This window comes from Oncorhynchus masou, chromosome 18 (genome assembly GCF_036934945.1).
Source record: "Oncorhynchus masou masou isolate Uvic2021 chromosome 18, UVic_Omas_1.1, whole genome shotgun sequence".
Taxonomy (NCBI): Eukaryota; Metazoa; Chordata; class Actinopteri; order Salmoniformes; family Salmonidae; genus Oncorhynchus; species Oncorhynchus masou.
This window is the reverse complement of record NC_088229.1, coordinates 75,543,241-75,555,429: the sequence shown is the minus strand read 5'-3', so window position 1 is coordinate 75,555,429 and position 12,189 is coordinate 75,543,241. Positions and strand designations below refer to the sequence as shown.

The 12,189-nt window shown below is 44.8% G+C and overlaps 1 protein-coding gene across 1 annotated transcript in view; it reads left to right on the top strand.

Annotated features, from left to right (window-relative positions):
- sptlc3 (serine palmitoyltransferase, long chain base subunit 3) overlaps positions 1-12,189 on the top strand; it is a 105,132-nt gene that overhangs the window by 33,143 nt on the left and 59,800 nt on the right. The window contains exon 7 of the mRNA XM_064993580.1: positions 2,945-3,157. Coding sequence (XP_064849652.1) covers positions 2,945-3,157 — 213 coding nt within the window. The remainder of the gene's footprint in view (positions 1-2,944; positions 3,158-12,189) is intronic.

Genomic DNA, 12,189 nt, shown 5'->3' with positions numbered 1-12,189 from the left:
TGAAAAACATCCCCACAGCATGATGCTGCCATCACCATAGCGATGGTACCAAGTTTCCTCCAGACATGACGCTTGGCATGCAGGCCAAAGAATTCAATCTTGGTTTCATCAGACCAGAGAACCTTGTTTCACACAGTCCTTTAGGTGCCTTTTGGCAAACTCCAAGCTGGGCGGTCATGTGCCTTTTACCGAGGAGTGGCTTCCGTCTGGCTACTCTACCATAAAGGCCTGATTGGTGGAGTTCTTCAGAGATGGTTCTCCTTCTGAAAAGTTCTCCCATCTCCACAGATGAGTTCTTGGTGTTGGTCACCTCACTGACCAATGCTTTTCCAACAGTCTTGAAGGAGTTCCCACATATGCTGAGCAATTGTTGGCTGCTTTTTCTTCACTCTGTTGTCCGACTCATCCCAAACCATCTCAATTCGGGGGAATCCCCCAACCTCAACCAAATTGAGATAGTTTGGGATGAGTCACCGCAGAGTGAAGGAAAAGCTGGTTTTGTTCATCACGTTTGGCTAAGAAAAAGACCGGAAAATGCAGTCACTTACAACGCCAAACTTTTTTCAAAATTAGCTCCATAATATCGACAGAAACATGATTGTTTAGAATCAATCCTCAAGGTGTTTTTCACATATCTATTTTATAATCTATCAGTGGTGGCACTTGGCTTCTCATCAGAAGCAAACGGAAAAATACTGCAGCTGGAGATTACGCAATAATTGCGACGGAGGACACCAAGCGACCACCTGGTAGATGTAGTCTCTTATGGTCAATCTTCCAATGATATGCCTACAAATACGTCACAATGCTGCAGACACCTTGGGGAAAACATGGAAAACGTAAGCTGACTCCGAGCTCCTTCACAGCCATATAAGGAGTCATGAGGTGGTTTCAAAAAATGCGGCACTTCCTGATTGGATTTTTATCTGGGTTTTTTCCTGTAACATCAGTTCTGTGGCACTCAGACAATATCTTTGCAGTTTTGGAAACGCCAGAGTGTTTTCTTTCCAAAGCTGTCAATTATATGCATAGTCGAGCATCTTTTTGTGACAAAATATTTTGTTTAAAATGGGAATGTTTTTCATCCAAAAATTTAAATAGCGCCCCCTATATCCAAGAAGTTAAAAGCAGAAATGTAATATCCATTTGAGCATGGTGAAGTTATTAATTACACTTTGAATGATGTATCAATACACCCAGTTACTACAAAGATACAGGTGTCCTTCCTAACTCAGTTGACAGAGAGGAAGGTAACCACTCAAGGACTTCAACATGAGGCCAATAGTGACTTTTTAAAACAGTTAGAGTTTAATAGGAAAAAACTGAGGAGGGATCAACAACAGTGTAGTTACTCCACAATACAATCCAAATGACAGAGTGAAAAGAAGGAAGTTATTCCAAAACATGCATGCTGTTCGCAGAATTCACTAAAGTAAAAAATTCACAAAAAAATGGGGGAAAATTTACTTTGTCCGGAATACAAAGTGTTATTTTGGCGGCAATCCAACACATAATTTAGTACCACTCTTCATATTTTCAAGCATGGTGGTGACTGCATAATGTTATGGGTATACTTGTCATCGGCAAGGACTAGAGAGGTTTTGGATAAAAAAGAAACGGAATAGAGCTAAGCACAGGCAAAATCCTAGAGGAAAACCTGGTTCAGTCTGCTTTCCACCAGACACTGGGAGATGAATTCACCTTTCAGCAGGACAATAACCTAAAACACAAGGCCAAATCTACACTGGAGTTGCTTACCAAGAAAACATTGAATGTTCCTGAGTGGCCTAGTTACAGTTTTGACTTAAATCGGCATGAAAATCTATGGCAAGAATTGAAAAATGGTTAACATGATCAACAACCAACTTGACAGATCTTTAAGAACTTTTTAAAGAATAAAGTACAAATTTTGTAGAATCCAGCTGTGCAAAGCTCTTAAAGACTTACCAGAAAGACTCACAGCTGTAATTGCTGCCGAAGGTAATTCTAACATGTATTGACTTGTGTGTGAATACTTATGTAAATCAGATTTTCATTTTTTATTTCCAACAAATGTTTTAACATTTTTTTAAATGTTTTATTTTGGGAAATATGTGTAGATGGGTGGATTTATATATATATATATTTTTTAATCCATTTTGAATTCAGGCTGTAACACAAAATGTGTAATAAGTCACACGGTATGAATACTGTCTGAAGGCCCTGTAATTGTCTACAGAATTGTATGCAGGAATGAACTGGACATTAGTGAACTGCCAATCAGTTGGTCCAAAACCTGCGGCAGACACATATATTTGAGGAGCTATAAATCTGTTAATCTCCCTGCATGGACCACATTTCATAGATATTAGACGGGATCATCCTCTGCATTTGAATGAACAAATTATTTTTTATTATTTTTCATTTTATTGAACTGCCACTCACCTTGGTCCAAGAACATGTGGTAAACACCATAATGCTCGAACCCACCGGTCCCCTCTCCCGACCTCTTCTCCCCAAAACGCTTAGATGTTAGCAGATCCGAAAAGTGGAAACAATATGTTAGAAACTCCACTACTACAGTGCTTCCACTTGTCCAGGACCTTCGACATTAGGGACTTGGGCCAAGGGGAAGGAGTAAGGAGGGAATTACACTCGTAGGGGGAATAAAATGTATTATTTAGAAGCTAAAAGGGGTTCTTTGGCTGTCCCCTTATCAAAACCCTTTGAATAATATTTTTCTGTTTCCAGGGTTTTACCTGGAACCCAAAAAGTTTCTACCTGGAACCCAAAAGGGTTCTACCTGGAACCCAAAAAGGTTCTACCTGGAACCCAAAAAGGTTCTACCTGGAACCCAAAAGGGTTCTCTTACGGGGTCATCTGAAGAACCCATTTGGGTTCCAGGTAGAAACTTTTTGGGTGCCAGGTAGAACCCTTTTTTTCTAATTTTCTGACTGACTGTAAGAGCAATCAGATTGATCACTTGAAACAGCAGCAAACAGTGACAGGAAATGGATATGAATTTTCTTTTTGTTTCTCTTTTCTCTGTCCAGGTAACCTGGCTATCCATGAGGAGTTGGAGCAGCTTGTAGCCACCTTCCTGGGGGTAGAGTCCTCCATGATCTTCGGCATGGGCTTTGCAACCAACTCTATGAACATACCGGCACTGGTCGGAAAGGTGGGTCTTTATCATCTAGCCTGGCTAAACCAGATTGAAACAATGTTCAGTGTGTGTTGCGAAATCCTGCACGAAACCTTCAGCGTGCGCTGCCACTTTAAGAGCGCCCTGCCACTTTAAGAGCGTGCTGCCACTTTAAGAGCGCGCTGCCACTTTAAGAGCGCGCTGCCACTTTAAGAGCGCATCAGCAGTCAGGAAGGAGGAGATTAAGAGCTCTTGCTGCTCTCTGTGTGGAGCGTGGAGCTCTCGGTTGGAATGGCAGTTGGACAGTATGTGCAACTCTGCAGAAGTCTTTTTTATTTTCAGCGTGCTTAGTTGTAAAGGGTTTTTAAGTCGATCGGAGGTGTTACCGGCGATAGGTCGTGGTTGTAATCTTTTGGGTCCGCTCCTGTCATTATTTGCATGGAGTAAAAGCAACATTGTCGCAAAGCTTTGAAACACAAACCATCAAACCATCAGGTGTGTCAGACGGACAGCACTTTTTTGACATTTCAAGGCCTTTCTTTTGTGTATGAACAAACCCTCCCGACACCCAATCATACCCCCCTGCACTCCTCCACTGGGAGGTAACACAGATTATTTAAAATCCTCTATCGTTGATGACTGGGTTCTCTCTTGTCAATTGTTTCTATGAAGTTGCCGGTAAATTGCTCTGCCATTATTGTATGAGGTATTCTTGGTTGGGTTCCCCCTGGGCTGTGACGTGTGTTTTATATGGTGTGTCTTATCTTTTCTCTCCACTGGCTATCTGGCCAACCGGCTACCCTCTAATCTCCACTGGCCAACCGGCTACTCTCTAGTCTCCACTGGCCAACAGGCTACTCTCTAGTCTCCACTGGCCAACAGGCTACTCTCTAGTCTCCACTGGCCAACAGGCTACTCTCTAGTCTCCACTGGCCAACAGGCTACTCTCTAGTCTCCACTGGCCAACCGGCTACCCTCTAATCTCCACTGGCCAACCGGCTACTCTCTAGTCTCCACTGGCCAACCGGCTACTCTCTAGTCTCTACTAGCCAACAGGCTACCCTCTAATCTCCACTGGCCAACAGGCTACCCTCTAGTCTCTACTGGCCAATAGGTTACTCTAGTCTCTACTGGCCAACAGGCTACTCTAGCCTCTACTGGCCAATAGGTTACTCTAGTCTCTACTGGCCAACTGGCTACTCTAGTCTCTACTGGCCAATAGGTCACTCTCTAGTCTCTACTGGCCAACAGGCTACTCTAGTCTCTACTGGCCAACAGGCTACTCTCTAGTCTCCAACGGCCAACTGGCTCCCCTCTAGTCTCTACTGGCCAACAGGCTACCCTCTAGTCTCCACTGGCCAACAGGCTACCCTCTAGTCTCTACTGGCCAATAGGTTACTCTAGTCTCTACTGGCCAACCGGCTACTCTAGTCTCTACTGGCCAATAGGTCACTCTCTAGTCTCTACTGGCCAACAGGCTACTCTAGTCTCTACTGGCCAACAGGCTACCCTCTAGTCTCTACTGGCCAACAGGCTACTCTAGCCTCTACTGGCCAATAGGTTACTCTAGTCTCTACTGGCCAACCGGCTACTCTCTAGTCTCCACTGGCCAACAGGTTACGCTCTAGTCTCTACTGGCCAACAGGTTTCTCTAGTCTCAACTGGCCAACAGGCTACTCTCTAGTCTCTACTGGCCAACAGGCTCCCCTCTAGTCTCTACTGGCCAACAGGCTACCCTCTAGTCTCCACTGGCCAACAGGCTACCCTCTAGTCTCCACTAGCCAACAGGCTACCCACTAGTCTCCACTAGCCAACAGGCTACTCTCTAGTCTCCACTGGCCAAACGGCTAGTGGTCTACAGTAGTCCACTACCCTATAGACCCTGGTTTACAGTAGTCCACTACCCAATAGACCCTGGTTTACAGTAGTCCACTACCCTATAGACCCTGGTCAACAGTAGTCCACTACCCTATAGACCCTGGTCTACAGTAGTCCACTACCCTATAGACCCGGGTCTACAGTAGTCCACTACACTATAGACCCTGGTCAACAGTAGTCCACTACCCCATAGACCCTGGTCTACAGTAGTCCACTGCCCTATAGACCCTGGTCAACAGTAGTCCACTACCCTATAGACTCTGGTCAACAGTAGTCCACTACCCTATAGACAGTAGTCCACTACCCTGGTCAACAGTAGTCCACTACCCTGGTCTACAGTAGTCCACTACCCTATAGACCCTGGTCAACAGTCGTCCACTACCCTGATCTACAGTAGTCCACTACCCTATAGACCCTGGTCAACAGTAGTCCACTACCCTATAGACCCTGGTCTACAATAGTCCACTACCCTATAGACCCTGGTCAACAGTAGTAGCCCCCATACAGTAATAACCCCATACAGTACAGTAATATCCCCCCATACAGTAATAACCCCATACAATAATAACCCCATACAGTACAGTAATAACCCCATACAGTAATAACCCCATACAGTACAGTAATAACCCCATACAGTACAGTAATAACCCCATACAGTAATAACCCCATACAGTAATAACCCTGTACAGTACAGTAATAACCCCATACAGTAATAACCCCATACAGTACAGTAATAACCCCCATACAGTAATAACCCCCATACAGTACAGTAATAACCCCATACAGTACAGTAATAACCCCAAACAGTAATAACCCCATACAGTACAGTAATAACCCCAAACAGTAATAACCCCATACAGTACAGTAATAACCCCAAACAGTAATAACCCCCATACAGTAATAACCCCCATACAGTACAGTAATAACCCCAAACAGTAATAACCCCATACAGTACAGTAATAACCCCAAACAGTAATAACCCCATACAGTACAGTAATAACCCCAAACAGTAATAACCCCAAACAGTAATAACCCCCATACAGTACAGTAATAACCCCAAACAGTAATAACCCCATACTGTACAGTAATAACCCCAAACAGTAATAACCCCCATACAGTACAGTAATAACCCCAAACAGTAATAACCCCCATACAGTACAGTAATAACCCCAAACAGTAATAACCCCATACAGTACAGTAATAACCCCATACAGTAATAACCCCATACAGTACAGTAATAACCCTGTACAGTACAGTAATAACCCCATACAGTAATAACCCCATACAGTACAGTAATAACCCTGTACAGTACAGTAATAACCCCAAACAGTAATAACCCCATACAGTACAGTAATATCCCCCATACAGTCATACAGTACAGTAATAACCCCGTAACCCAATTAATTAAAATTTTAATTAAACTTAACAGTTGCCAGGGGCATGCAGGCGGGGGGGACAGGGAGGCTGAGGGCAGTCTGGACACACACACACACACACACACACACACACACACACACACACACACACACACACACACAGGCAGTGATTAGCGGAGGAGGACAGTGGACCACTCCAGGGCCTGATTACCCCATGCGCTGCCCTGCTCTGCTGGCACACAAACCCAGCTAATGTATTTAATTAATAAATGCAGGGACTGTTTTTTGTCCACAGGGACTGGATTACCAGGCTAGGTCTCTGTCCACAGGGACTGTCTATATTAGGTCTCTGTCCACAGGGACTGTCTATATTACCAGGCTAGGTCTCTGTCCACAGGGACTGGCTATATTACCAGGCTAGGTCTCTGTCCACAGGGACTGTCTATATTACCAGGCTAGGTCTCTGTCCACAGGGACTGGCTATATTACCAGGCTTGGTCTCTGTCCACAGGGACGTCTCTGTCCACAGGGACTGGCACCAGCCCAGCTGTCTATATTACCAGGCACGGAATGGCCAGGGGTTACCGTGGGAAAGGGTGTCTATAGTACAGCTGTCACTGATTGGACTGGATGGGAGGAGGCGGTTTGGGGTATTAGTGACAAGGACTAGGGTCATAGTGCTGGTTTATACATCTCAAGTGGTTGGGTAGCCCTAGGAGGCAGGCACAGGGACGGCCATGGCTTCCCCCTGCAGGGACTGGATGGTTTGTCCACAGGGAGGCCTCAAGCATGGTGTTCTACTGGGAATGGATATATTACCAGGCTGTCCACAGGGGTCTCTGTCCACAGGGACTGTCTATATTACCAAGCAGGCTAGGGGTCTCTGTCCACAGGGACTGGCTATATTACCAGGCTAGGTCTCCAGTCTATATTACCAGGCTGTAGGTCTCTGTCCACAGGGACTGGCTATATTACCAGGCTAGGTCTCTGTCCACAGGGACTGTCTATATTACCAGGCTAGGTCTCTGTCCACTGGGACTGTCTATTACCTGGCTATTACCAGGCTAGGTCTCTGTCCACAGGGACTGTCTATATTACCAGGCTAGGTCTCTGTCCACAGGGGTCTATATTACCAGGCTTGGGTCCACAGGGACTGCCTATATTACCAGGCTAGGTCTCTGTCCACAGGGACTGTCTATTACCAGGCTAGGACTGTCCACTGGGATTGTCTATATTACCAGGCTAGTTCTCTGTCCACAGGGACTGTCTACAGTACCCAGCAGCAGGTCCAGGCTAGACATTAGGCTCGGTCTCTGTCCACAGGCTAGGTCTCTGTCCACACCAGGCTAGCACTCTATATTACCAGGCTAGTTCTCTGTCCACAGGTCTGACTACAGTACCCAGCAGCAGGTCTCTGTCCCAGGGACTGCACCAGGCTAGTCAGGTCTGTCCACAGGTCAGCACCAGGACTACAGTACCCAGACTGACTATAGCAGCACCAGGCTAGACAGGTCTGACTACATTACCCATCAGTCAGGTCTGACTACAGTACCCAGCAGCACCAGGCTAGGACAGGTCTGACTACAGTACCCAGCAGCACCAGGCTAGACAGGTCTGACTACAGTACCCAGCAGCACCAGGCTAGGCAGGTCTGACAGTACCCAGCAGCACCAGGCTAGGCACAGGTCTGACTACAGTACCCAGCAGCACCAGGCTAGGTCTTACAGTCACCAAACCTAGTCCACAGGTCTGTGGTACCCAGCTGTTAGACAGGTCTGACTACAGTACCCAGGACAGGCCAACTACCCAGCAGCAACTAGACAGGTCCTCCAGGCCAAGCCATGGAGGTCTGACTCTACCCAGCAGCACCCTACAGGTCTACTGTATCCCTGGCTACAGGCCACTGAGACACCATTTATCAGTACCCAAAGCCCACAGGTTGACTAAGACAGCACCAGGCTAATGTTTAATCAACTAAGTCTGCATGAGAACCCGCAGGAACTATCGTATGACATTGACTCCCGATTTAAGCACCAGGCTGTTCTTAGGCCCAGTACCCAGCAGCACCAGGCTAGAGCGGTCTGACTACAGTACCCAGCACCAAGGACAGGTGTCTGTCACGAGGTCTAAATCCAGGGATTACCCAGCAGATGGCCTTACTGACTTTTCTAAAATGGCTACCCAGCAGCACCCAACATGTTACCCAAAAAAAGATTAACAACAGGTTTTCATTCATGTTATTTTAGGTCTGAGTAAATTTGTTTTTATTTCATCCTTCCAGGCCCAGATTATATAGTCCCTTGCCACTGAGACACATTTATCGAAAGCCAGTTGTTTAATCACTTATTTCTGATTAGTTAAGGGCTGTTCTTAGGCCAAACAGGTCTGGTCCGGTAGTTACTATGGCTAAATAAATCATCGCATTCATGTTATTTTACTGAGTAAAGCTAGCTAGCAGCCAGGTAAAATGCAAACGACTGGAGAGACTAAATAAATCAGAATTAAGAAATAATGATTTTTATCAATAATTTATAAATAGGCAACAACCAGATGATTAGCGAGTCCATGGGATAGCTATCGAGGCTAGCTAGGCTACTTCTCCCTTTGCTAGCGACAGCTAACACACAATCACATGAAGCAGATGAAATGACTGTGTATTTTCACTTGGTTTTTCCCCCTCTTATTTTCTATCGCCATTTCCTTGGATATCCTATTATAATGATCCTGATAAATGAAATTTGCCTTGCCTTACGTTCATATGCATGGTACGGTGGAGAGATTACAAACAAATAAACATGTTGCGCAGGTCGGAGAGGCAGACCGCAACGTTTAGACAAACCCCAACTGTTGCAAACCAATGCTAGGGTAAGTAGCATGGGGAAATATTGTCTGAATGCTTAGGGGAGATTCAGTTTGTAAATTGCCTGGCTGGGCTATGGGACAGTGAATGCGCGTTGATAATTCAAATGGAACTGTCCATAGGTATTATCCCGGAATTATGGCGAATAACGCCCTGCTATCAACCAATCAGCATCCAGGGTTCAAACAACACATTTTATAAAGGACGATGAACCCTAGTTAAAAAATGTAGATTTCCGCCTAAATAGACCCCAAAAGTAACTGCTATTAATGTGTAATTACATGATTCTGACGTGCAAAAAGTTTGTATATTTGGAAAGAAGATACCTGGGAAATTATTAGGAAATTATCAGAAAATAGATTGGAGTTACATAGTTCACAATACACAAGATTAAGCACACAAAAAATAACTGTTTTTAAAGTCATCTTTCATTGACAAGCACTCCAAGTGAATTATTGATGACTTGAGCTGGAAACACATCAGATGGCTTCCACAACATGTGAACAATATCAGAAACAAATTGATTGATAGACCTAACAACTAGAAATGGGTAGCTGTTTTAGTGGTGTCAGGTGTGGTCATGGGGACGTTTCCAATTCTCTGAGCCAGGTAGCAATAGTTCGCATTGCAAAAGGTTCTAGGCCTTGCTTTGTCCCACCCAGGTCAACTACATATCCCTGGAAAGCCTATCTCATTGGCTGCACGACTGTCAAGGTGCCATAGTAGCCAGTCCCCAGCGTAATGGATGCAGACAGCGCGTAAACAGGCAACATATTTTTTGATGCGCAAAGATATAGTGACTCGGTGAACATTCAATGTTGCTATTAAGTCATACGCCATCAGATAACATTGGCTAGATGTGTTCCTACCAACCGAAGGATTCATTTGATAACACCCCCCCCCCTCCATGTAGCTTATATCTCAAACACAGACCAAATCGAAGCTTACGTTATACGATGTTTGCTGTCTGGTGAAAACGTAGTGTAAAATTAACATTTGACTCTCGGGGCTGGTGATCAAAAACGGTAGGTCACAAATAAGACATCCTCATGATCTGTGGAGTCCCGGCTTTCGGTGTGTATCAACGTATTCCGTGTTTATTTCGTTGACGCTTCACAACGCTAACCGGAACGTAGGTATCAGACATCTTGAAATGAGGTCACCGGCTCGGCCTGTCCTTACAAATTCATATGCCCATATATGGTAATAAGTCACACCAAAGATTTGAGGGCACCGATCAATACCCAAGATACTCGACTTTCTGCAGACACTTTGCTTTTGAAGATAAAGGCTACCGTTCTCATACCAGACTGAACTGAGAAGAAAAAATCACATAGCGTCTTTCCGTTTAAGAGGTTTTAAGAAGCCTAATATGTAAACTAATGCTTATGTTCACCCATGTCAGCTCTCTTGTCTTCAAGTGTTCAATGAATCTTTAGGGACATTATAAACAGGGGATGTGTTGTTGAGGATGGTTGTATTGAGTTTGCAGACCTAGTAACGTACCCTGTTATCTCAGATCTTGTTGTGCTGTAAAGCCAATTCCTACCATCGTTGTTTATGCATAGGAGTTGGCTGTTCAGCACCAACAGACCTGGGACAAAAGACCCCAGCCACACCCAGTCATAGACTGTTCTCTCTTCTACCCGGACTATTTGCATTGTGTGCCCTGTTGGGGAATAATCAGAATTGGTTGGTAACATCGGTAAGATGTTTTATATTCATCATATGTGTGTAAGTTACTTCTCATCAGAATGTGTTTGTATAATACTGTGGCGAGGTTGCAGTTATCTGTTCTCTGTCAGGACTAAGTTGCTTGGGCCGCAGAGAGGGGAGAGGTCAAGCATGTATCTCTTGGCTCCACAATGTCTGTGTGCCAGTCAGTGTGTCTCTGTGAACTTGTCAAGATGGGATGGATTTGATATATGCCTGTTGATGTGAGGATTTGTTTTATGGTTCTGAGTTTGAGAAAAGAACATAGTTTAGGAGACAAAGCTGAACGATAAATTATGGCCAATGCTGTCTGGCTATGTGTGTCTTTGCTATAAAGGATCTCAGTTGCAATGTGTAAGGGGCTCTCAGAGAATTGATTGATAGACACTGAATTGATCTGAGAGTCACAGGGTTGTGATGGAGCTCATATAATTAAAGATGGACCTTATGATAACTCTGACTTGTGTGTGGTTTGCTCTCATGATTTGGTAAATACAGGACATTTCCACGACAGCCCCCCCCCCAGCCCCTCTTTTACGCTTCTGCTACCCTCTGTTCATCATATATGCACAGTCACTTTAACCATACCTACATGCACATACTACCTCAATCAGCCTGACTAACAGGTGTCTGTATAGGGCCTTGCTACTAACAGGTGTCTGTATAGAGCCTTGCTACTAACAGGTGTCTGTATAGAGCCTTGCTACTAACAGGTGTCTGTATAGAGCCTTGCTACTAACAGGTGTCTGTATAGAGCCTTGCTACTAACAGGTGTCTGTATAGAGCCTTGCTACTAACAGGTGTCTGTATAGAGCCTTGCTACTAACAGGTGTCTGTATAGAGCCTTGCTACTAACAGGTGTCTGTATAGAGCCTTGCTACTAACAGGTGTCTGTATAGAGCCTTGCTACTAACAGGTGTCTGTATAGAGCCTTGCTACTAACAGGTGTCTGTATAGAGCCTTGCTACTAACAGGTGTCTGTATAGAGCCTTGCTACTAACAGGTGTCTGTATAGAGCCTTGCTACTAACAGGTGTCTGTATAGAGCCTTGTTACTAACAGGTGTCTGTATAGAGCCTTGCTACTAACAGGTGTCTGTATAGAGTCTTGCTACTCTTTTTTCAAATGTCTTTCTACTGCTGTTTTATTTCTTACCTACTTACCACACACACACACACACACACACACACACACACACACACACACACACACACACACACACACACTAACACACACACACAC